Here is a 26,823-nt window from a genome sequence, read left to right on the forward strand (position 1 = left end):
AAATAGCCCTGGGTGTACTACAAACTGATATTTATATTGCAGTGTAAAAATAAAGCAGCCAGTATTTACCCTGCACAGAAACAATAGAACACCCAAATCTAACTCCCTCTGCACATGTTACATCTGCATACCTCCCAACTTTCTGGACGCTGGACCCGGGACACTGCTGATGCGCGTTGAAATTTTCGGGGGGGGGGGCAGCGGGACAGGCCCTAATAATCGGGACTGTCCTGCTAAAATAGGGACTGTTGGGAGGTATGCATCTGCCTCACTGCAGTGCACATGGATTATACTATTGACATTTTTAAATCCCACAGCTAGGACAAGTGGAGGCTTTTCAAAAGACCCAGCTTAGTAAATAGACCCAGGTCAGTGTCCTAACCCAGGATAATAAAAACAATCAGTGCTGTCTAATGACATAATTTACTTGGTAGTAATGTCAAAAGAAGGCAAAAGTATTTATATATTTATTGTTTTTGTGCTTGAATACCCATGAATATTAAGGCATAAGCAAATTTAATTGACTGAAATATTTTCATGTTAAAAATGAATGCAATTTTTTTTTTCCTGTAAAAAAAATCCTGTGGTTTATGTAGAAATGTGTAAATCAGCCCGTACCCTAAAAAAAACCCGGCACATTCATGATCACATTAAAGATATATATTTTGATGACATATACGCCATCTAAAACAGAACACTTTCCACTTGTGTATGTTACATCACATAATAAAAACATTTGTCTTACAGTATAAGTGTCAACCTTCGATTCTTATTCCGATGTGCGGTCCTGTGCAGGTCATAGCGGAGATCACCATGGCTGCCACAAAGATTTGTCAGATCCGTAGGAAGTCAATGGCAGGGCATACGATACATCATACGCAAAAGGTTCACATATGATAAATTGTATACGATCCTGCCGCTGGGTAGCATACCCCGATGGGGTATCGCATGCGAGGAAGTCACGCATTTCCTTACACGAATGTATGGGGCATTAAGAGTATGATTATATTCACACATATTGTCAGCCCAGAATATAGATATCTTTTACTGTCCCATAAAAAATAGTTGGTGCTTTTATATAGCTGATTTTATTTTTGTTAGAACAGTTAAAATATTGATAGGAAGCATGGGTTTTAAATCAAATAAATGCTCTAGTTTTATTTTGGGGCAGATAAGCAGATAATTTGTCCATTTTAAGCCACTTTTAAAATATTTATTTAAACACTTGTAACTCCCACCTGCACCATCCTTACCCAATATACCAGTCCCACATATGTTAACCCATTATTCTGCACTTTACAGAATTTGACCCCTATAATGACATGTAATTATCCTCATTAAAAGTTCTAATTGCTTTATTAGTAATGTTTGAGAAAAGGAGGGTTGTCTGAGGGTGCCTAAACCAAGTCCTGACATTGGGCCTTATTTTGGTTCATTCTTTCTGACAAAATCCTTCTTAGATGGACAAAACCATGTGCACTGCAGGGGGGGCAGATGTAACATGTGCAGAGAGAATTAGATTTGGGTGAGTAATTTTGTTTCTGTGCAGGGAAAATACTGACTGCTTTATTTTTACACTGCAATATAGATCTCACTTTGAAGTAAAACCCCACCCAAATCTAATTCTCTCTGCACAAGTAACACCTGCCCCACCTGCAGTGCACATGGTTTTGCCCATCTAAGAAGGATTTTGTCAGAAAGAATGAACCAAAATAAGGCCCATTGTCACCCAATGGTTTTATTATTATCAGACAATGGATTTGAGGTCATTGTCATTCAAGGTGGTGAGAATGCAGTGTGTACCCTTGGTAACCGCCCCATATAGATATTTGATTTATTAAATGGGATGGAAAGCACTATGTTGAGCGGTATCACTTCCCGCATAGCACTGCCCCTCCTTGAGATGGCGAATATTTCCCCCCTTGAGGAAGCAACCATGTAGCTATTTTCCATGGGGAAATGCTGGCCAACCATTATTGCGCCACTAGGGGCCACGAGGAGCGCTGCTTACCACCAGGCTACGCCCCACCTGTTGGAAGGAAACACTTGAAATTAACATTCCAATAAAATAAAAACTCCCTGCACATCCTATGAATCAGTATATTAAAAATTACTTACAGTATTCGGCTCCTTTTTCACCTGAAATCCTTGCTGTGTTAATGCTGTTTTTTTCTTCTGTCTATTAATTATTGTGTATGTGCAGCCCCAATATTTTTCACTCCAGATGCCATTATGAATGACATCTGGTTTGTCTTCTGGATTCTTTCCTCTACAGCTAACAATAAATGAGGCAGCAGCGCAGTGCTGTATGCGGGATAATACTCTGCTGCTGCGGAGGGTGGAGCTGTTCTCACTTGCAAGGCAGGCTGCTCGGGAGAGCTCTTACTTGGCCTCTCTTAAATGCTCCAGGTAAGTTTCTATCTGGCATGCTGACAATGTATGTATGAATGTTGTATTCTGCATTAAGGGCCTGATTCTGGTTCACTTGCAAAAGCAAATTCTCACTCTAATAGGCAAAACCATGTGCACTGCAGGTGGGGCGGATGTAACGTGCAGAGGGAGTTAGATATTGATGGTATTGTGATTTTGTGCAGAGTAAATACTGGCTGCTTTATTTTTACACGGCAATATAGATAACAGTTTGAAGTACACCCCCACCAAATCATCAGATCATCAGTATAAACTTAGCCAGTAGGAGACGCAGTGGAGTTGGCAGTGGCGTAAGGGGGGGGGGCACCCCGCCGCCGCCCCGCCAAGCACCCCCAATCCCCTGCCGCCCCGCCGCCCATGCAAACCCCCCCCAATCCCCTGCAGCCTTACCTATCGCGCTGGTCCTGGCGGCTCTGTTCTTCTTCTGCTGAGGACCACCACAAAATGGCCGCTCCCATACAGCAGACAGTTTCAGAGAACTGTGTGCTATATGGGGGTGGCCATTTTGTGGTGGTCCTCAGCAGAAGAACGGAGCCGCCGGGACCAGCGAGATAGGTAAGTCTGCGGGGGATTGGGGGGGGGGTGTAACTATAGCACCGCAGCCCCCGGCGCCCCCACATGCACAGCGCCCCCCCGCGGTGGCGGGGGCTGCGGTGCTATAGTTACGCCGCTGGGAGTTGGAAAGGACGTCTTTCTACTCTACTGCAGTTTCTGACAGAAACACCTGCATAAAGCTTTTTGCTATTTTTTTTTTTAAATATCTCAAGCAACCAGTGTATATTTGCTGTTTTTGAACTAAACTGCTGTACATCTTATCTCAAAAATCTTGTTAAGGTGCCCATGGTGCGATGCCTGCTCCCGCACACATCCCATCGTACATTTCAATAATTATGTGCTGCACATACTTTTTGAACTAGCTTCAGATCACATTGCACGGGAATTGCACGCAAATCGCATGCGATGCGATGACGTTCAAAACGCATGCAATGATCGCACCGTGTATGGGCACCTTTATTGCTGCACCAGATATTGATTCATTTGTATACCAGGACTGTGTTGTACTGTAGGTATTGCAGCAATAGAGTTGCCTATATAACTACTAATACTACATTTTTTTTTGTAAAGCACCACAAGTGGTACGCAGCGCCGTACATATAGCACACATTAGAACATTACAGGGTACACAGAAATAAACATAACTGCAACAGAACTAAAACAGAGCACAAGTAAGTAACAATTAGCAGCACAATTCTTAGTACACAATACAGCTGAGATGTAGGGAAGCGAGTAAGAAGAGATGAGGGTATAGATGGTAGGGGAGTAAGAGAGCTGTAATTGAAATGCAAGAAGAGTTCTGTGAGAACAGGAGGGAAGAGGGCCCAAATCCAAGGAGCTTACAGTCTAGAGGTATGACCATCTTCATCTGCATACTCATCTCCATCATTGGCCTCAAGCCTCTAGTTGTATGTTGATTGAGTCCTCACTACTTACATTTAAGCTGTAATGTGTACTGATCTGTGGCGCTCTTTATTTGTACTGTATTTTTGTTATTTATTCAATGTTATGAGAAGCTTTGTCTCCCTGTATTGTTCCTTTGTGCGGCGCTGCGAAACACTTGTGGCGCCTTATAAATAAAATTATAATAATAATAATAATAATAGAGGTAGGGAGAGACAGACAAGTGACATGAGGTGCAGGTAAGGAGGCCTGGAGGCAAGAAGTGAGCATGGCAGGGATGGTCAGGACATGAGGCAGCAGGTAGAAAGAGTGGATGGACAGAGTAGTCCTCTCCCTCCTCCACCTGCACCCTTGACCCCTAACAGCCCTGCACTGTGGCCCATCCCACATCAAACCCTGCCAGGGGCCAGAAAGCATGGAGAGTGAGTAGGTATAGCTAAACAAAATAATATTTTATTTTCAGTTTACCCAGTAGAGACCAATAAGTGTGTGGAAGTTACAGAAGAGAAGACCCTTTCCTGACTTATCTACTGTATTTCACAAAGTGTTCAAAGGAGTGTTCTACGCTGAACCATCCCGTTAATCAGTTGCATGTGTCAGAACTGGCTACGACCCGATGTCTTGCATTCATATGTCAGTATCTTACTTTTTTTTTCTAGGTTAAACCCTGAAGAAACAGGCGTGCCACGAACAAAAATACTGAAGCAAGAGGTATTTGTATTAAAAGACAAAGATGTACAGTACGTACTGTATAGTTTATTGATAACAGGACAGATTTTTATATTCACAGAAGAATCATTATGCGAGTACTATAACACATGTACTGTTGACTATATTTACCCTAAAGGAATAAACAAATGCAAATTAGAAGTTACAGTAGGTGTGTTTTATTAGTAGCTTGACCTTAAAGGGAGGAATAAATGGCCTATTTGTTGTTGAGTATTAAATCGTGCCAAAACATGGATTTTGGTATGACTAATGCAAACATTAATCTTGGGGCTGCCAATATGCGAAAGCAGCAGAAATCTCAAATATCACCTTCTTTAACCAAAGTACTGCAAATGATACAAAAAGCTCCATGTCCGTCCCCCCCCCCCCAACCGCCCGCCCTGCCTCACCCTTGTTACTATAGGGGTAACTCAAACCTGCTCCCTAGGCTGCATATATTCGCTGCCCCCGCTGAATGCTTGCCCCCCCCCCCTGTTGCCTGAATCACCACGCTATGATGCAAGCGGATGTGTATGCTTATACAGTACATCTGAAGGATCCATCCGCAAAGAGGGAAAATCAATCATTCGATGTTTACTCAACATTGAATGATTTTTCCTATCTATGTTCTCGAAAAATGAGCAGAGCAAAAACATTGAGGATGGGGAAGAATTCGGACCTGATGGAACAGGATATATGTTTTCTGTGTATGCAAGCCCATTGTAGGGCCTGCCTGCCCACTCACCCTGGCTCCATTAGCCTGCCCGCCCACTCACCCTGGCTTCATTAGCCTGCCCGCCCACTCACCCTGGCTCCATAGGCCCGCTCACCCAGCTCCATCAGCCCGCTCACCCGGCTCCAATGCTCACCCGCCCGGTTCCCGGCTTCACCACACATGTAAGTAAATATGGGGGGCAGCCGGGGGCAGGTTTTTTTTATTAGGGAGGCCAATCCCGGGATCGGCATTTTTCTATCCCGAATTCCGAGTTTGAAAAAATGCCCCGAGATTGGCATTCCTAATAAGAACCTTGCAGAAAGTGCTAGTAAATAATAGACACTTTAAAAATACAGGCCCAAAATCCTGCGCATCCGCCTACTCAGACCCTATTACACTAACCCTCTGACTTTTACAGTGTTTATTTAAGGAAGTATAATTTTGGAAGTTGACAGCTATCTCTTAATAGATACAGACAGCAATACATTTAATGATGATTTTCCTCAATGAGAAATGACTCAGCTTGTAACTAGTGAATGAAGCACACCAACAGTATTCATTATCATCTACTCATTTGGGAAGTGCAACTGTGCACTGTATTTGGGGCATCAAGAAAGGGGTAGGTATTCACTTCCCCGGGCTCAGGCTTGTTAAAGGGCTCAGCCAAGCTGCAGTGTAGAGAATACGCCCCTTCTAGGTGCAAATAGAATGTTTTGTTTAACTGGTTCTGGGTGATCATCGCAAAACCTCTCGTGATTGGCCGCCACTCCGCCATCACCCACACCTGTCAGGGATCTATATGGGTCTGAATATGATCAGTTAGATATGTTAGATATTCATTTATATCTGATTATGTTAAACATGAGTTTTACATTATCCCATGATAATTTTATCTAGGTCATATTTAATGTAATCTCAGCCAATCTGCTTCATTACAATTACTCTCCTGGATATTTTATTATTAGATATATTAGTGATAAATTCTAATATTGTAAATATTGTAAATACCTAAAGACGGATTATATTTTAATTTCTAATATATTTTCTTCAGCCTGTGGAGGCTTCAATGCAAGGTGAATCCGAGATTATAACCACATCAGTGCGCCACAGCCTAGAAGAGGACAGTGGCAGCATTTCAGGGGAAAGCATGGACGGGCATTTGCAAGGTGAGGTTTTTGGGGGTCGTCTATGCCCCAGTTGTGAACCCTTACAATGTTAGTGAAGTACCCTGGATGTAGTGGGTAAGCCCATAACCCTGGCCAAGATAATGCAAAAAAAAAACCTTCTATTTATCGCAAAATGTAATACAATTCTAGTTAGTGGCTGCCTAACAAGGTAGCTCCTCCCTACTTTATATTTAAAAAAATATCAATATACTGTATGGAGTTTGATAAGGCTTTGGCTTCCATTTTTTGGATGCAAAGCATGGTTGTATGTCCATACATCCCTTATGCATCCTCAACCCTTATTGTATCTCCTCCCTGCTGTTGCCGAGTCCCAGTGAAGAGGCAGTCTGTTTTTTTAGATCCAAGATGGTCAATGTTAAACTGCTTGAAAAGCTCAGTTCCGCATTCATTAGTTTGGAATTGAAAACAAGGCCATCTTCTCCCTACAGTAGGTCAGAAGCGGCACTAGTGGGGAGGAGCCAACAGCAGTGACCGTTGCCTAGGCAAGGTGAGCAATGCTAGTGTATGTCCCAGAGGAGATGTGGTAGTATATGTCCCAGGATAATTCTAGCCTATGTGTCTATGTGTGGATGTTAATTAGTTATCAGAAACTGGAAAAGAAGAAATGTGCAGGTAAATAGGATGAGTTGCAGTTGGTAAATGTTGGCGGAAACACAATCATGCAGTGTCACTGTGCAGTCGCTACTACAGTCACTATAGTAGGGGAGCAGCAATTACTCCCAAATGAACAGCTAAAAGTAAATGGGCCATATGTATATGGACGCCCCATGGTATAAAATCTAATACTCCGTTTATACCGACAAGCCAGGTCGCACCCAGGGATTTTACACCTAGCTCCAAGCCGGGTGCAACCAGGCTGGTGACCCTCTTTGGACTCGCCTCCAGATAATGCTAAGGGGAGGGGGGGTGATGCACTTTTTACCTGTTTTTTACCTGTTTACACTGTCTCACTTTTTTTTTCAGTGCCCCGTTTACACTGACACTGACCTGGGTCCACGAGGCAAACACCCGGGTTTTTGCAGCGGTGTAAAAGGGGGTGGAGAGGTTCAAAATTTTTTATAACTTCCATACCCTCCAACATGACCCATTCCATTAGGTACAAAATGCTCTGTTCCTGGACCTACCTGCCAGTGGCAGTTACAGATGTGAGCCTGCAGCACAGTCCAATATTCAAAAAGGGGAGACACACCTGTTGCCACCCCAAACATCACTAAGAGTTGATGTGACCCCCCCCTCTTTCAATATTGGACTGTGCCGCAGGCTCACATCTGTAGCTGCCACTGGCAGGGAAGTCCAGGAACAGAGCATTTTGTACTTAATGGAATGGGTCATTTTGGAGGGTATGAACTTCCAGATATACAACTGTTTGTGGAAAGAATATATCCTGCTCTATCTGAACTAACCAATAGCTATGCATTATCTTCAATGTCATTCTGCTATATACCATATAATGTAAAAGACTATGTACAATCTTCTTGGTTCTATAGTTGTATAAATGCCTCACATACCCTACCCTGTCTATTAATACTGTAACTTCATGACTTCTTTTTTTTATACATACAGCTGTGACAGTAAGAATACCCACCTCCCCTGGAGCTCCCCCTACAGACCTATCTCTTGCTCTACCACATCCAGCTCCTTGGAGTAGACAACTTTTGCAGCAGACTCTAATGGACGAAGGTTTACGGCTGGCCAGGCTTGTATCACGTGACAGATTGGGCCGCCTCAGCCTGTGTGTGCCTGGTACACCTCACATTTCAGGTGAGGAGATGCAATTCACCTCAGCAATAAGCAGAATCATATATATATATATATATATATATATATATATATACATACATATAAAACAGAAATAAGTGGAGTCACTCACCAGTCTTCAAGTAAATCACAGGGGGTTTAATCAGGCAGCATGGCAATAGCGGTGGGCATTGACGTTTCGGTCCGCCTCTGGGACCTTTTTCAAGATCTTGAAAAAGGTCCCAGAGGCGGACCGAAACGTTGATACCCACCGCTATTGCCATGCTGCCTGATTAAACCCACTGTGATTTACTTGAAGACTGGTGAGTGACTCCACTTATTTCCTTTATACAAAGTAGTAACCTTCTAGCAAGCTCCCTACCTAGGAAAGTCACCCCAGCAAGCTACTGTTATTTGATGTGAGTGCCAGTATCATGGACTATATATATATATATATATATATATATATATATATATATATATAAAGACAGGTTACCCCAACCGCGCTTTGAAGATATGTGGCAGCAATACTGGGGGGCCCTCTGTTAGACAGGACCCGAGATAGAAATAGAAATAGGATGGGTTTCCCAGAATGCGCCTTTCCTAAACTACAGAATAATAATTCAGTATATCCAACACTTACCAGATCTATATTGACAATACAGAAATAATTTTCCTTTTACAATACAAAATCTTAAAAAATCTTTTTTATTGAAAGATGTCTTCTCAGTGACGATTTGAGCCCAACGCGTTTCGTCAATGAATTGACTTCATCAGGGGCATTTTGACAGCAGAACAATACACACTGTAAATTGTAACAGAACTGTGTCAAAAAGACAGTAGATGCAATATATACACATAATTATTAAAATATAGTTAAAAAATGAATAAAATAAATATAAGACATGATGAGGAGGGAGGACAAGATCTGAAGTGAGGGATGATGGAGACGTCACCATACCAAAGAAACATTCTTAATCTTAATTAAGAGAAAAATCTGATAGATGGTGATCAGGGAGGTATATGAAAAACGTGAAAGACCTGGACTTTTTTGTGTGAAATAGCCAATCACCAAATTTAAGACCTGCAAGGTCATCATACCCAGTATATATTCCTTAAATTGGATATAAGTAGCGATGTGTTCTCAAATATTGGAAGTAGTCTTGACAATAAGATCTGAGATAAAAGACAATAATCCATGCTATAAACTGTCTTATCTCCTTATGGAGACCAAAGATAGGAAGGGCTAATGGAGGTTACATACCATTGGATATTACCATTAGAGAAAATCCCAAGTGGAAACTGAGTCCACTGATAAATCTCAAATATCTTCTGAGGGAAGTTGTATGACCTCAGGGGCAGAATTTGAGGAATTGGTACCGATATACAAATTTTTATCTATAAATGCAAATACAAAGGATTCCATGTAAAGATATACAATTATGTGACAGTGATTAGGCACAAAAAGAGGGTGAAAATGGACTACTTACAGAATGGGGGTCAAAACCGGATGTGCTCTCCTGGATTCCAAACACTGAATGAAATCCTAGGACCTATTGAGCTCTTATATAGGGAGTAGCTCATTACATCACTTCCTGTTGAACTATTTGCTATGTACGTTTATTAACGGGTTTTCAAGCCTCTAAATGGACTGAAACTGTTGTTAGAATAATAGCCTAGTGCCAGCTTACCCTAAGGGGTACTTTAGTGTGCACTCCTGGATTGATAATAACGATATAAGATACTTTTACGCCGTGGAACGCATGACTGCAGCGTCCTGCGTTCCAAACGGCGGCCATCTTACTTCCTATATGCGTCCTACAGTCTGAAGCGCCGGGAGGAGTTAGAAGCGAGTGGTGCCGTCCTCTATCGTGTCCCCCTGACGGAGGGAACTGCTGCATCTGATCAGCGTTCCTAAACACGTTCTAACTATGTGGAAACTATTTTTCTGGTGGATTTCCGGGTGTGTGGAGCGCATAATGCGTTCCATACTATCTAACTTCGATTTGCGCTATGTGAAGTGTGTATTTCTCTATTGGGGTAACCATAACTATAATATCCACTTTAACCAGCTCTATTAAACTATAATACTAGTATATGCAGTGTGTATACCTAATTAATAATTGCCTGGCCACAATCGGAGTGATAAATAATACTATTATATAGTGAATATAATAAAGTGAAATGAAGACAAATATATATACATATATATATTGATACATATACATATATAAAATACATATATATAAATATTTATAAACAAACATATATAGCTATATAAATACAATATTAATAATACTATGGGAGTGTACCTTATAATTAATTCTAAGTATTAATCTTATGGTGAGTGCACATTTATATTTTTTTATTTTTTATTTATTTATTTTTTATTGAGGGCTACATCATTATAATGGCCATATCTAAAGTGACTAAGTGATTACGTGTTTACGCTATGATCAGCTTAGATCTGTTATCCTAATGTACATTACATAGGTAAATCCTACCACCCCCTTTATCGTGCTTCACTGTCACATTTACAAATCTGGTTATCCATATTGGATTTTTACAACACATTTTGTCCAATCAGAAAAAATTACTACTTTAAACGCGGTATACATACATCAAAAATTCATATCTTTCCGAATGGGAAATTGCTGCTTAAATACGATGTACTTATATCATAGATTCATGTCATTCAGACAAATTCGTATATACAATCAAGTACAAATCCATTAGTTATAGCATCTGTAATTTCATCTATGGTACATTATACTTTTGCTCAGACACAATTTTTCATTTGCTGGTCTTCTTATTAAAGTATGATGTTAAAACAATTATTAGGCATAACCGGATGGAACGAGTGCCATAGGTAAACTAGTGGTATAGTGGACCTACTCTTTATCAATAAGAGGGAGATATCGACATGGGACTCCCATTAGGGTATACTGTATGTTACACTTTCATAAATAAATGTAAATAGTTTGGGAGACCCCCAACCCTCTTCCCAAGAATGCATAGTTACCCTAGTGGGTAGAGACATATTAGCCCCCTTAATAAAAGATAAGAAAGATGTAAAATGTAGAGAAAAAGGGGGGTTGTTCTTTATCAGGTTTAAAGGAATGCTACTATGTCCACCCCTTCATTCAGTCCTTTCGGAGACAGGGAGTTCATGGTGTATATCCAGTAGCTTTCTTTTTTAATGAGTTCCTTATCTCTATTACCTCCTCTTGAGTTGACAGGTATTCGTTCTAGGATTGTAAATCTGAAATTCTCCTTGGTGATAATTGAATTGTGTTTTTCAGCGTAGTGTCTTGGAACGCTATGAATCTTCACCTTATTCTTTACATTTCTGATATGCTCTTGTATACGCAGCTTGGTTTGTCTTATGGTTTTCCCAATGTAGTTTAAATTACAACTACATGTAATCATGTACACCACGTGGTCTGAGTTGCACGTTACGGCTTCTTTAATAGTGTAGACTCTTCCGTTGTCCAATATGTGATTAAATTGTTTTTTATCAATGAATTGACAGCAAATACATTTGTTACAGGGAGTGATCCCAGGTTTTTTTGTCAAGAAGTGTGTATTTTTGGAGACTGAAGTGGTGATTGGTTTTAGTTTGCTAGGTGCTAAAATAGACTTCAAGTTTTTTGCTCGGCGGAACACAATCTGAGGTTTTGGGGGGAGATGTTGCCCTAATACAGGATCACGTAAGAGGGTGCCCCAGTGATTTTCTAGGACTTTTTTGATTAAACGATTTTCACAATTAAATTGTGTAACAAACGGTCTACATTTATATTCAACTTTGGGTCTCTCACGTCTCTGTAGCAGATTATTTCTTTCTTCATGATTTGCTTTTAGACGTGCTTCATCAATCTGTTCTGCACCATATCCTCTCTCCAAAAACCGGTCTGCTAGAAGTTGGGATTGGGACCAATATTCACTCTCATTGCTACAGTTTCGTTTTATCCTTAGGAACTGAGCAAATGGGACACTGTTCTTCCACGCCGGGTAGTGACAGCTATTTGCCGGAATATAGCTGTTGGCGTCTACCATTTTGAAGTGTGTTCGGGTAATGATTTCTTGGTTTGGTTTTCCCTCTAGTTCGAGATCCAAGAACTCTATTTTATTGGGATCTATTTTGTAAGTGAATTTTAAATTGAGATCATTACCGTGGATATAAGAAATGAACTCTTTGATACTGGTTTCATCTCCCCGCCAGATAAACAGAAGGTCGTCAATGTATCTTTTGTAGATTATAATCTTATCTTCAAAGCGTGATCCATACACAAACTTCTCCTCCCAAGTTCTCATATGGAGGTTGGCATATGCCGGGGCAAATTTGGTCCCCATAGCAGTACCCTGTTGTTGGAGGTAGTAATCATCATTAAACTCAAAGAAATTGTGGTTAAGTATAAATTTAATACTATCCACAAGAAATTTGGTTTCGGATGCAGATTTCTCTGGGTCCCCTTGAAGGATTCTTTCCACTGATTGGAGGCCTTTATTGTGAGGAATTGATGAGTATAATCCTTGGACATCTACTGTCAACCAGCAATATTCCGCCGACCAGATCTTTCCTTTTAGTAGTTTTAACACTGAAGTGCTGTCATTCAAGTGTGAATCATTTTGTAATACGTATGGTTGCAACTTCAGATCTAGATAGTGTGACAAATTTGAGGTCAGGGAGTCTATGCCTGCTATTATCGGTCTCCCTGGCGGTTCGGATTGATTTTTATGTACTTTAGGGATATGATAAAAGATTGGCATGATAGGATGTTTAATATTCATATACTCAAATTCTTCTTTACAGATGACCCCATCTTGTAAGCCCGATGTTAACAGGTTTGTTAGTTCAATTTGGAATTCTGAAGTTGGATTGGATTCCAGTTTTCCATATGTTGTTTCATCGGTAAGAATTTTATTGGCTTCTATCAGATATTTATGCCTGTCCTGTAGGACCACTGCTCCGCCTTTATCCGCAGATTTTATAATGATGTTTTCATCTTTCCCTAAAGTGCGTAGGGCTTTACTCTCTTGGGAATTGATGTTCTTTGCAAACCGTTTCTTTACTTTGATAGTTCTGAAGTCCTCACTGACTGCTTCAGAAAACATATCTAGGTGGCTGCCTCTGGATTCAACCGGATAAAATTTGGATGGTGGGGCCACTAAAGGTTTATCTCTAGTCATATTCAATGAGTTTGATGGATGTCTCAGAAAGTGTCTTTGTACTGTGAGATTCCGAATATATTTGTTTAAATCAATAAATAAGTCAAAGTGGTTTACATGACTGTCCGGGGCGAATTTAAGACCTCTGCTTAATACCGCATTTTCTGTTGCAGATAGTTCTTTCTTTGAGATGTTGATGATTCCAGACCCTGGGATGGTGGAATTTGTACACTCTTTTTCTTCTTTGGAGAGTTGTTTGCTCCTTCCGGAGCCTCGACATCCCCGTTTAGTCTTCTTTTGAGACCGTGGGGCGAGTCGAGTCGAGTGTGGAGTTCTTCCCTTACAGTATGGTGAGGGTGATCTGTGTCTCGTCCTTCGTCTAAAAAATTCTGCTGTTGACGTTTATAAGGGGATGGTGATCGAAACACATCTCTTCGTCCAGGTTGGTAACGTGCATTATATGAGGGTATTCTTCCTCTGTCGGTTCTTCTTTGGTTATAATTGCCTCTATTTTCTCTCTCATAGTTATGAGAAGGAGTTCTTCTTCTATAGGAGTTCCTATAGTCATCTTCATTTCCATTAAATCTGGGGTCTTGTCTTTGTGATCTTATTTGCGGACCATATCTATGCCTATGGTTATTCTGGCCATTTGGATGATTATACTGAGAACGGTATATATTGGTTTCTCTATCGATGGATCGATGTGAGTGTCTTCGGTGTTTATCCCAGATAGGGATGTTACCATAATCTGGTCTATTTCTCCTCATGGGTAAATCTTGATTTCTGGTCTCATTTGGCCAGATGCGGACATTCCCGGTGATGTAATCTTTTTTATCTCTCAGAATTTTTTTTTTGTTTTCTTTGAATTATGTCTCTTTCCAAGGTGTCCAGTTTGGATTGCATGTCGATGATGTCTTTTTTGAACTCCTCGCTTTCATCGAATTTCGATAGAAGCTCTTCTATTCTTCCTATTTCACTTTCGAGTGAGGCTAGTTCATTCTTCCTCTCATTGACCAGAGTTGTCATCAGTTTGGCTGAACACTCATCCAAGGCAGTGTTCCATAGTTTCAAGAAGGCCGGATTGTCACTTCCGTAAGTGGGCATTTTTTGTAACCTCAACCCTCTGGGTATCCTACCGACTTCAATATACTTCTCGAGGGTGAATATATCATACCAGCCTTTCAATTCTTTTATTGCCAGTTTTTCCAATGCGTTTAAGTATCCATAGTAATCATCTCCATCATCCTCCATATCCAGTTCGTGTTCGCCCTCCGCAAACATATTCTTCATATTATAAGATCTTTTAGATCGGTCTTTAAAAAGTGGCATAATTTATTTATGTATTGAACAAATTTTTTGATAAGTAAGAAAAGCAGCAGTATGAGGAGATCTAACAGGGGATAGATACAAAGACAGGTTACCCCAACCGCGCTTTGAAGATATGTGGCAGCAATACTGGGGGGCCCTCTGTTAGACAGGACCCGAGATAGAAATAGAAATAGGATGGGTTTCCCAGAATGCGCCTTTCCTAAACTACAGAATAATAATTCAGTATATCCAACACTGAACAGATCTATATTGACAATACAGAAATAATTTTCCTTTTACAATACAAAATCTTAAAAAATCTTTTTTATTGAAAGATGTCTTCTCAGTGACGATTTGAGCCCAACGCGTTTCGTCAATGAATTCACTTCATCAGGGGCATTTTGACAGCAGAACAATACACACTGTAAATTGTAACAGAACTGTGTCAAAAAGACAGTAGATGCAATATATACACATAATTATTAAAATATAGTTAAAAAATGAATAAAATAAATATAAGACATGATGAGGAGGGAGGACAAGATCTGAAGTGAGGGATGATGGAGACGTCACCATACCAAAGAAACATTCTTAATCTTAATTAAGAGAAAAATCTGATAGATGGTGATCAGGGAGGTATATGAAAAACGTGAAAGACCTGGACTTTTTTGTGTGAAATAGCCAATCACCAAATTTAAGACCTGCAAGGTCATCATACCCAGTATATATTCCTTAAATTGGATATAAGTAGCGATGTGTTCTCAAATATTGGAAGTAGTCTTGACAATAAGATCTGAGATAAAAGACAATAATCCATGCTATAAACTGTCTTATCTCCTTATGGAGACCAAAGATAGGAAGGGCTAATGGAGGTTACATACCATTGGATATTACCATTAGAGAAAATCCCAAGTGGAAACTGAGTCCACTGATAAATCTCAAATATCTTCTGAGGGAAGTTGTATGACCTCAGGGGCAGAATTTGAGGAATTGGTACCGATATACAAATTTTTATCTATAAATGCAAATACAAAGGATTCCATGTAAAGATATACAATTATGTGACAGTGATTAGGCACAAAAAGAGGGTGAAAATGGACTACTTACAGAATGGTGGTCAAAACCGGATGTGCTCTCCTGGATTCCAAACACTGAATGAAATCCTAGGACCTATTGAGCTCTTATATAGGGAGTAGCTCATTACATCACTTCCTGTTGAACTATTTGCTATGTACGTTTATTAACGGGTTTTCAAGCCTCTAAATGGACTGAAACTGTTGTTAGAATAATAGCCTAGTGCCAGCTTACCCTAAGGGGTACTTTAGTGTGCACTCCTGGATTGATAATAACGATATAAGATACTTTTACGCCGTGGAACGCATGACTGCAGCGTCCTGCGTTCCAAACGGCGGCCATCTTACTTCCTATATGCGTCCTACAGTCTGAAGCGCCGGGAGGAGTTAGAAGCGAGTGGTGCCGTCCTCTATCGTGTCTATCGTTTTTAACATAAAACTCATTATCATTGGTGAATGCAAGAATTACAATTGGAGAGGAATGGAGAGATAGAGAAATAAAGGAGAAACATAACTGTAAATGCAAATGAACAAAAAATCTGCCTTTAGACCCTAATGATCTGGACATAAACGTTGTTCTAAAATTTAAGATATCTGTATTTCCAAAGTGGGCTAGGTGGCAGTAGCAACCACCTCCTATTAACAAATGAGCGTTGAACATTAATCAGTATATCATGACACAACATAATTAAATCCAAAATTAACACAAACCAGAGGTGTAAGTACATCCCAGTTGCCTTGAGGAAAGTTGATGTTTGGTGCCCTCCTCCTTAAAAAGTGTATGTACTGTATATGTATAAGCTGTGTGACAATGGTTGGTGGGTGCACCATTGCTTGCTGCAATACACGGTGAGCTGTACCAGGTGGGAGCAGTCCTGTCCTCTATTAGAGGTGTTAGCATGGCTCCTGAGATGGAGCCAATAAACTCTGCAGCAGTAGGTGTGCAGCAGAACTCCATTTCAGGAGCACATACCTCCCAACTTTCAGGGAGATGGAGGAGGGACAGAGTGTTGCGCGCCTCCCGCGAGGCCATGCCCCCGTTTTGACACTATGGGGCATGACCCAGAGGCTCTGTGAGCCTCTAGCCATGCCCCCAGCCCCCTGGCTGCAGAAAGAGATGCTGTGTGCATGCGCACAGCGTTTATTCCACGCTGCTCAGCTGCCGACAGGGGGGACTCCCAACAGCTCCCCCCTCGCCGCGGGACACTGCCGGCCACGGGAGGGACGCAGGAATGTCCCCGAAAACCGGGACATTCCAGCGGTAATCGGGACTGTTGGGAGGTATGGGAGCAGCAGTTACACTTGGATCCTGTTCTGAGCCACACAGGTCAGGTCCTGCTGTACAGGGCTGCCTGCCATCACAAATTGTGGAGCCCAGGACTGACCAAATAGGCAGGGCCCACATAGGCGAAAGGCAGGGTGCTTAAGTAGGAGCTTAAGCTACAGCACTGTAGATCATGTAGGTGGAGCTACAGTGCAAGTGGCACACACACATAAAGTGGCACACACACACACAAAAAAAAAAAAAAAAAAATATATATATATATATATATATATATATATATATATATATATATATATACAGTAACTCCCATAAGGGAAAACAGCACTCACCAGACTTCATACAGTAAGGTCATCAGGGTTTGGGTGTCCCGTGTTTAATCAAGTAAAGAAATGGAGCCTGCCGACGTTTCGGTCCTATTGGACCATTCTCAAGGCAGTAGTTATCCAGAGCCAAAAAAAACAGCATAGGTAGGGTAACAGGGACCGTCCCTGTTACCCTACCTATGCGTTTTTTTTATAGGACCGAAACGTCGGCAGGCTCCATTTCTTTACCTGATTAAACACGGGACACCCAAACCCTGATGACCTTACTGTATGAAGTCTGGTGAGTGCTGTTTTCCCTTATGGGAGTTACTGTATCTACATAGCACTGTTGCCTATCTACACTGCTATCTATACGGCACCCCAGCGGCTACCTAGACACAAGGGTGAGAGTGCAGGTCTTGTTTGTATGTATGTGTATATATATATATATATATATATATGTAAAAACATCATCTGCAGCAGGAGCCATACTGTGTTCTGAGGCATGCCTGGACCATAGTGGAGCAGTTGGCAAAGGGCATGTGGTCAGCACCGGGTGACTGTCTCTCCCGGGCTGCTTGGCTCACCTGGCTAATAGTCATCCAGCTCCTTGGCTCCAGCAGCTCCCTGGCTCCAGCATCCAGCATGTCCCATTGCAGGCTCCCCTCCTTGCCAGGCACCGGCCGCTCATGCTGCCAGCTACCCTGCAGTTCTCCCTCCTTGCCCAAGGGGCAGAGCCAGGTCACTCTCGGCTCCACCATGCACCTTCCTCATTGGACCCTGATCATCTGCCCTACACGAGCCTCTGCTCCTGAATGGCTGGCGATCAGGAATATCCTATTGGCTGGTGGCTAGTGCCACTGCTGAATTTGTAATGTGGCGCCAGTTCTAACCGCGTCTCTGGCAGCTTGGTATTTGCCACCTGGGCCCTATTTCTATCCAGACCCAGGACTTAAGTACAGCTAGACCCCCCTTGATGGCGGCCCTGTTGCTGTACATGCTTGGAGCCCAGAGGCAAGGGTGTGGATCTTTTTGTTGACAGTCAATAGGTCGACCACTATTGGTCACAGGCAAAAGGTCGACATGGAAAAGGACCATATGGGAAAAAGTTGACATGAGTTTTTCATTTTTCTGGCTGTCAATGTTGACATGGACACACTATTATATTCTCCTTCTATGTCCACTGGGATGGTAAAGTGTGAACAAGTCGGTTGAAAAAAAAATCAATCATGAAAAACTCGACCTTTTGTCCATGTTGACCATTTTAATGTATCTACCGATAGTGGCCAACCTTTTGACTGTCGACCTAGACAATGTCAACTAATGAAGGCATACCGTCGCAGGACACTCTGTTGCCTCTGGTAGTTATGCCCCTGAAAGAGTCTATGGTAGGAACAGCGGTTCATCTGATATTCCTATAAATTCTATTCTTACAGATCTTTGCAATGTCAAAACACAATCAGCTCTTTTACCCATATGCCCATATGTATGTTAGCATGAGTGGAGGATCAAGACTACAGTCACATATAATTGTTGCCAGAACTGCAGTGATAGTTTCCATACCTCCCAACTGTCACGATTTTAGAGGGACAGTCCCGATTTTCGGGTCCTGTCCCGCTGTCCCACCCGCGGCAGGCATTGTCCCGCTGCGGGGGGGGGTGGCAGTTGGGAGACCCCCCAATCTAGTAGAATAGACGCTGTGCGCATGCGCACAGCGTCTATTCTCGTATGAAAATGAGGTTGCGGCTAATTAGCATAAGCCGTGCCCTCATTTGCATACGCCCCGCCCCCTTTTCGGGCGCTGTCCCTATTTCTTCAGGTCAAAAGTTGGGAGGTATGAGTTTCTGATGCGTAAACTTTCACCAAACTAACTTTTTTGAAGGCCTAATTTGGGAAACACGATGTTCTGTATTCCAGTTCTTTGAATTCGGAGGCCATCTAGTGGTTTTTGGAGGTTAGGACAAGAAAATGTTTTTTTTTTTTTTTTTTTGAGCTGTGCCTTTTAGAAGATGCTTCTTTTCTTATTGTAATTGTTTCTTAATCATCTTCAAGACAGAACATTTTTATTTTCACATACCTCCCAACTTCTGTGCTGATGAATGCAAATGAGGGCGCGGCTTATGCTAATTAGCCGCAACCTCATTTTTATACGAGAATGTGCATGCGCACAGCGTCTATTCTATTAGATTGGGGGGTCTCCCAACTGCCACCCCCCGCAGTGGGACAATGCCTGCCGCGGGTGGGACAGCGGGACAGGACCCGAAAAAAATCGTGTAATCGTGACAGTTGGGAGGTATGTTTTCAACTGCCTATCTTCTTTTGTATGATGTCATACTGATGTACAGTAACCCCCTCCAATGCTTTAGAGTTCTATTGTAGGTTCACCCCAACTGAAAAATGTTATCTGAATCATGGCAAAAGGAGAATCTTTTGCCAAACAACATTTTCTTTTTGCAGTTTCTTTGAAACACTTCATTTTTTCTTGGAGCCACCACCTCATTCTCCAGTGTGGACTTGACTTCATTGACTAGCTAATAACGCTGACTCTCTCCAAAGCCTGGTTGGCTATTTATGTTCTCCTCAACATGTTTTGTATAACCCAGGTGGTCAGACGTGTTCTCATCAACTCGTTCATGTCTCTGTTTTAGTTTCAGAACCTTCAGCTTCACATATTTGCACTTTTTAATTTCATCATAGCATTATAAGAAAAATTATTTTGTAATTCAGCAAGTCCTATAATGAGCTTCTTTATCACAAATCTCCAGGCTCATGTTCTTTTTGTTCACCAGTTTGGCTATTCCATCTCCTAGCTCTTTTTCTGCACCTAAAAATTCTGTTGACCAATTCTTGTCCTGCTTGCGCCGGCCCGGATTAAGGTCTGTGGGGGCCCTGGATAACAAAATTGCGGTAACCCCAGCGGAAGCAGGTGGTACCTGGGCAGCGGGGATCCCTGTAGCACCGCAGTGGGGTCCGTGCAGTGCTGGGGAGGCAGCGGGGTCCCTGCGGTGGATGGACAGTCAGCGGCGGGGTCCCTGCGACGGATGGGGACTAGTAGCACTACTAGTTCCCATCTGCTGCAGGGACCCCACCGCTGACTTCCCATCCACCGCAGGGACCCCGCTGCTGACTGCAGTGACCAGCTGCCGCAGGGCCCCCCTGCCTGCCCCAAGCTGCGCGACCCCGCTGCCTGCCACCCTCCACCATCGCAGCCGTGCTGATGTGGGGGCTCCCTGCTTAATCTGGCCATGTGCTTGCACCATTTCTTTTAATATATTCATCTCCACGTTTCTATTTTTTGCCTACTCAATATGAGTCTGCAATAAGTGAGTCTGCAATATTTCATTGGAGTTGTGTAGGGTTCCCTCCTGCTTTAAATGTTCCATATTGTCCTGGTTCCTAGGACTTGAATGACTGCAGGCCAATTGCTTTGATCTCCGTGGTCATGAAAGTGTTTGAGCGATTTGGTGTTTGAATGCACACTCTAGAATACTGCACGATCCTAGAGTGTGCATTAACACACAGTCAAGTCTAAAACAAGACATCGGAGATTTGAAATATTTCTTAAATAAATGGATAAATGTTTGTACAGTGTACTGGTATTCCGCCACCAATGATTATATATAACACACTATACTTTTTATATTTCTTCTCACATTCTCTTGATTTTAATATTTCGTAATCTTAACATTATCTTAACCGTTTGCGTGCCAACATCTCTGTGAGATAAATGAAAAAGGGTCTGCTAAAAATGCCACCTCCTGTGAGATTTGCGCAATATGAGTGCCAACAGCTCTGTGAGAGATATGCAAAATATCGGCTAAAAACGCCAGTGACGCTCACATTTGTTATATGAATTTATTCATTATATTTCCTATAAAAAGGTAAACATTACAGGTCATTATGATGAATAAAAATGTTTGCCTGTCAATTTCCCCAAATTCACTTGGCACTCAGGGTTAATAAAAGTTTTAACATTTTGAGGTGCACCACGAAAATGACATTTCTTTTCTCCTTGAGTTTCTATACCTGTCATGTCAGCTAGATGCATAAAAAGTGTTTTTCCCCTCAAGCAGTCCACCTGTTAAACAAATACTATTATGTCCGAACCAATTCTCTGTAAACTAAAACTACAGTACACTGTGCTTCTTGCGTATGTTGTGTATTATTCTCCCCTCATGCTGATGCAATGTAAACTGAAAACAAATACCTAGAATACTGTGCCTGGCCAATAAAGCTGATTCTGATTCATATCTGCTGCAACTATTAAACAAGCTTTGGTCGCTTCCTCCCTTCTGGTTTATCAGTGACATGGATGTGGTTTTCTGCTTTACATTCTAGGTCACAATATATAAGCTTGCAGCTGCTGTAATCAATATTAATTGCGTAGACTTCTGCATGCAAGAAATTTATCGACCATGTTGTGATATTAGTCAAACATGGATATCCTTCAAACTCAGACTTTTAGGGTGCCTATATGTGTGTATGTGGCTTCGGGAAAATTGCCTCAACCCCCTGCCACATCAAACAATGTTCTTTCTGCCACAAGCATTAAGCTCACCATTTGTCTCCCAAGCGCTATCCTTGAAAGTTCTGCCCAGCCTCAACACCCCCTCCACCCTTTGTTTCTCTAGCCTCATGCTACATATATCTATTATCTTCATGCCTTCCACCTATGTCTCTCCAGCTGCAGACTCCTGTGTGTCTCTCCAATCTCATATTCCCCGTTTCTTTACAGTCTCATGTAACTCTGTGTCTCTCCAGCCCTATGCCCAGTCTCTCTATTCTCTGTGTCTCTCCAGCCTCATGGCCCCTCTGTGTCTCTCCAGCCTCATGGCCCCTCTGTGTCTCTCCAGCCTCATGGCCCCTCTGTGTCTCTCCAGCCTCATCGTCCCTCTGTGTCTCTCCAGCCTCACGTCCTCTCTGTGTCTCTCCAGCCTCATGGCCCCTCTGTGTCTCTCCAGCCTCATGTCCTCTCTGTGTCTCTCCAGCCTCATGTCCCCTCTGTGTCTCTCTAGCCTCATGGCCCCTCTGTGTATGTTTGACTTTAAACTAAATCGAATCTGCATGAGGGAAGTCCTGGACAAAAACGTCCAGCATAGAATACCGATGACTGATATGTCCGCATGTCGGAAATATCTCCCAACATTGAATACCCCCCTAAATTATAGAAGGTGATTGGGTAAAGATTAAGAAAGGTATTATCTTATTGCAAATACACCTAAAGCTTCTGCTATACATAAAAGTGTTGGGGTATAAAATATTAAGTACAAGATTGATTTTCAGTGTCGGAACTAGCAATGGTGCAGCTGGTGCATTACAACTAGGCTTCCTGCTGTTATGGGCCCTACAGTCAGCAGCTTTACATGGAGTCAAAGAAACTCATCCATGGGCCGTGAGTTACAGGTTCCTGGGTTACGCATTCTAGATGGAGTTCAGGAGGCGGGGTGGGGTCTCCCCTCTCATCTTTTTATCTCTGCCTCCTGAGTGACTACCAGGGACTGGTTGGCTGGTGCTAAGAGAGGAGGCGGTGCTGATGGGGATGTCAATTGTGCCCTGATGGCTATGAGGAACAGCTGAGCCCTGCCTGTGCAGAGCGTGATGATCTGAAGTGGGTACAGGCCCTGGACCCGACCTCAGAAGTACTGTTTGTAAACTTGTGAATGTGACTAAATTCAGCCACCTCATTGTTTTCATCCATTGCATTCCCAGTCACCAATGGTTTTTTCATCACTCACTGTATTTCTGTAACCTACTATCTCCCTGTCACTCACTATCTACTTATCAGCCATTATTATGTCTTCAGTCTCCCTAGTCACCCGCTATTTCGCTGTCACTCACTCTCTTCCCTGTCACCCACTATCTACGAATACCCACTCCCTGTCACCCCTGCCTCTTTAGTCACCCACTATCTCCCTGTTATCCTCTCCCTCCCTATGACCCACTATTTCCCTGTCACTATTGACTGGTCACCCGCTATCTCTGTTATCACTGCCTCTCCAGTCACCCACTATTTTCTGTCACTGTCTCCATCACCCCTGCCTCTCTATCTCAACGACACCCACTGCTTCTCCCCAGTCATCCACTGCATCTCCTGTAGGCCTCCACAGGGGAGCATATTTTTGCTGGGCCTACCACTTGCAAGTTCTGCCACTGTTGATTTCAATGGACTAGATTTAAACTCCATTATATACCACATGTAACCTGAAAAAAACTGTATAAATTCATTTTTGTACACTATTCTAACTACTTTATTTCCCCATGCAGAATGTGATGACGGTGGTTCAGAAAGTTGCTCAAGTCTACCAGTGTCACCCCAGATTGCAGAGCTGCGTTCTGGAAGCTGTAAGGAGCAGGACTGAGGAAAGGAGAAGGCAAACCAAGGTCATTTGAAGGATACAGAGTAACATAATAGAGCTGCTGAAGTTCTACTGTATATTCCCTAACCCAAAGCCATTTAGGACATTGAGCCATCTTTCAGTAATAATATCCTGCTACCTTAAATAGTCTCCTTATTAAGTATAGCTGTTTACCAAGAATATATATATTTGGACATCAGGCAACAGAATGGTTTTAATAATAAATAGTGTTGGAAATTAACTGAATTTAAATATACTATAATGCAAATGGTTATGGATCTATTGGTTTTAACGGTTTTTGTAATGGGTATTGTATTATGACTCACTAAAAACTGCAGTGCAAACGCACCTTGTACTGTACTGTAATGCATGGATCTTACATTGGCAGCATCAAGTGTATCCCATGATCATTCTGGATTAGGTGCAGCATTGTAGGGATGGCCATCGTTGCCATTGCCATCGATGGTTGCCATCGATGGCAATTCTGCAACAGGCCATCGATAGTGCTAAACTATGCAATGGATGACCATCGATATTTTTACATATCGATGGTCATCCATTGTGTTTGATTGATTAGCCTGTGGGCCAATCAAAACATGGTGGCGGGGCTTCGCGGGTGTCGAGGGCGGAGCTATGCTCCGTGTCCCGGCACTTTAAAAAAAAAAAAAAGCAAAACAACGTTTTGCTGTTCCATCGATGGAGGGAAACCATCTGGTTCTCCCCCATCGATGGCAAAAGTATTCGACATCGGCCATGAACCATCGATGATTCCGAATCGTCGATGGTCGATGGCCATCCCTACAGCATTGTGGCTGTTATGGGATTTCATTATGCAATATGGATTTATGTAAAGGACTGGTGAATGTGAAATTACAGGAATGTTCCTTGCTTTGCCAGTCTTTTGCCTTCTCTCAGAAGGCCGTGGATTCTTCACAGCCCATGAGGTCCAGGAGATCATGTCTTGTTCCTATATAATGGAGTGCATTGTGAATCATTATCTATTTGCACTGCTGCAAGATAGTCCAATTCTATCTGTACTTCCAAATCTGTAATAGAACTGGTTGCAAAATGCTTTTTGTTTAACCTACGAGTGTTTACAAAAATTAGAATTTGTGTGTACACCTTGAAATGCTGTAGACACGTACAGTAAATCAGAAGTATTGAAGGTTTTATGGTCCATATTTATACTCCCCAGTTTTGCTAGGACTCTTCTTTAGTTGAGTTCTGCTGCATGTAACAGAGACAGTTGCCACTACTTGAGGATAATGGTCACAACTCATACCATGTGGCCACACCCACAGTGTATCATAGCCACGCCCCTGTGTCTGTTTCAGATCGGCAGTTGTTGGAAGGTAAAATCCTTCGCATTGCTATTGACCCCCGTACACTATGCGACTTCTCCTCTCGGAGGAGTCACAAACGAATCCCCCTTGACCTTCCTGGGCAGCATGTGATCCCCGTTCCCTGCGGCCGGAGGGGGGTCTAACCCGTAGATCTTAAGTACAGCGTGTATGATCTCCGGCTCCGATCCGATGCTCTCCATCCGATCGGATGTTACACATATGCTATTTGGGTCAATTTCACTCGATTTCTCTGCACGATACGCCGGAATCAGGTGAAATTGGGCCCAAATCGCATAGTGTATGGGGGTCTTAACTAAAAGTGTGTACACATGGTGCGATGTGGTGGCCATCCATATCGGTTCAGGACTCGTCAGGGAGGGCTGAATGGAACACACGAGGAGGGGGGATGGTGGGGGCCATGCTGCAATGATCAGCATAGCACTCCTTCCGATCTTGCAGATTGAAGCACAAATAGAATCGCCTGCACAGCATTTCCGCGTTCGATCCTGATGCCGCAGGGCCACGCATCGGGATCGAATCTGAATCTTATGTGGCTGTACATGTGCTATGTAGTCCAAAGCTGCCCAAAGGGAAAATAACAGCACACATAGGATGCATGTTATGAGAATAGCAACACATACTAAGGGTTCCAGCAGCTGGTGTAGAAATGTGTGTATCTTTGCTCTTCTAGCATATCCTATTCACTGCCTCTACAGTACTATGTACTATACAGTACTATATTATACTGTATATATTTACTTATTTATTTAGGACAAACTGTGACACTAAACTTTACAGTATCACAACTACATAAATAACCGTCGCCAGTGATGATAAACCACATGCAAACTGAGCTGGAGTGAACAACTCGGGGAAAAGCTGTCATTTTCTGCAGGTCTTTATATGAAATTTATTAGAAGCTATTGGACCTTAGTAACCTTTAGAAACAAAGTCATTGCGCCACCTATTGCTGCAGCAGTGCTGTTGCAGAATATACCTGCAGTTGGCAGTTAGGAGATTTTTCATTTTTCTTGAATCTCTAAATAGTGCCGATGGGTCCTCTGAGGACTGTAATCATGCTATGAATGTATGCTTTGTCCAGGGCCGGTGCAAGGCACCAGAGCGCCCCAGGCAAGTCGGGGTGGGGGCGCCCCGGTGTCTGCCGCCCGGGTACCTGTCCTGCGGCGCTGTAAAGCTGGTGGCGGCGGCGGCAGCTGGGGGTCCCTATGCGGAAGCGCTTCTGTTTTGGAAACACTGGCCGCACGGTGCACGCTGATTGGCTGAATCTCAGCCAATCAGCGTGCGGCCAGTGTTTCCAAAACAAGCGCTTCCGCATAGCCTGGCGGATAGCGCTCGTTATTTCTTATTGACTGCAGGGACCCCCCGCTGCCGCCGCCGCCAGCTTTTACGCACATATACACCGCAGGACAGGTACCCGGGCGGCAAGGGCGTGCAAAATACCGCCCTCCAGTGGCCCTGGCTTTCTCAGTATATATATATATATATATATATATATATAATCTAAATTTCAGCTGGAAGCTGTGCCGTCAAGGAGTGTAATTAAAACAGGCCGCATGTAAACAGCTGTCCTTAGCATTCTGTACGGCTACATAACATAGCAACACAGAATGATGTACCTCTACAGTTAAACCAGCTATACTCCTTTTCTCACCCCCCATGCAATCTGTAGTGAAATTGCCTATCTGTGCAAAGCCATGAAATAGCTGTCACCAGTAGTTAGATCTCCATCGG

At 42.6% G+C, this 26,823-nt stretch overlaps 1 protein-coding gene across 2 annotated transcripts in view; it reads left to right on the forward strand.

Annotated features, from left to right (window-relative positions):
- The window catches only part of NAB2 (NGFI-A binding protein 2), a 60,623-nt gene extending 34,347 nt beyond the window's left edge, over positions 1-26,276 (forward strand). For both annotated transcript variants that reach the window (XM_083169344.1, XM_083169343.1), the window contains exons 3-7: positions 2,276-2,409; positions 4,548-4,599; positions 6,363-6,477; positions 8,062-8,259; positions 23,637-26,276. In XM_083169344.1, coding sequence (XP_083025470.1) covers positions 2,276-2,409; positions 4,548-4,599; positions 6,363-6,477; positions 8,062-8,259; positions 23,637-23,731 — 594 coding nt within the window. In that variant the 3' untranslated portion in view covers positions 23,732-26,276. The remainder of the gene's footprint in view (positions 1-2,275; positions 2,410-4,547; positions 4,600-6,362; positions 6,478-8,061; positions 8,260-23,636) is intronic.
- Positions 26,277-26,823: the final 547 nt, after the last annotated feature.

This window comes from Crinia signifera, chromosome 2, assembly GCF_055691185.1.
Source record: "Crinia signifera chromosome 2, ASM5569118v1, whole genome shotgun sequence".
NCBI lineage: Eukaryota > Metazoa > Chordata > Amphibia > Anura > Myobatrachidae > Crinia > Crinia signifera.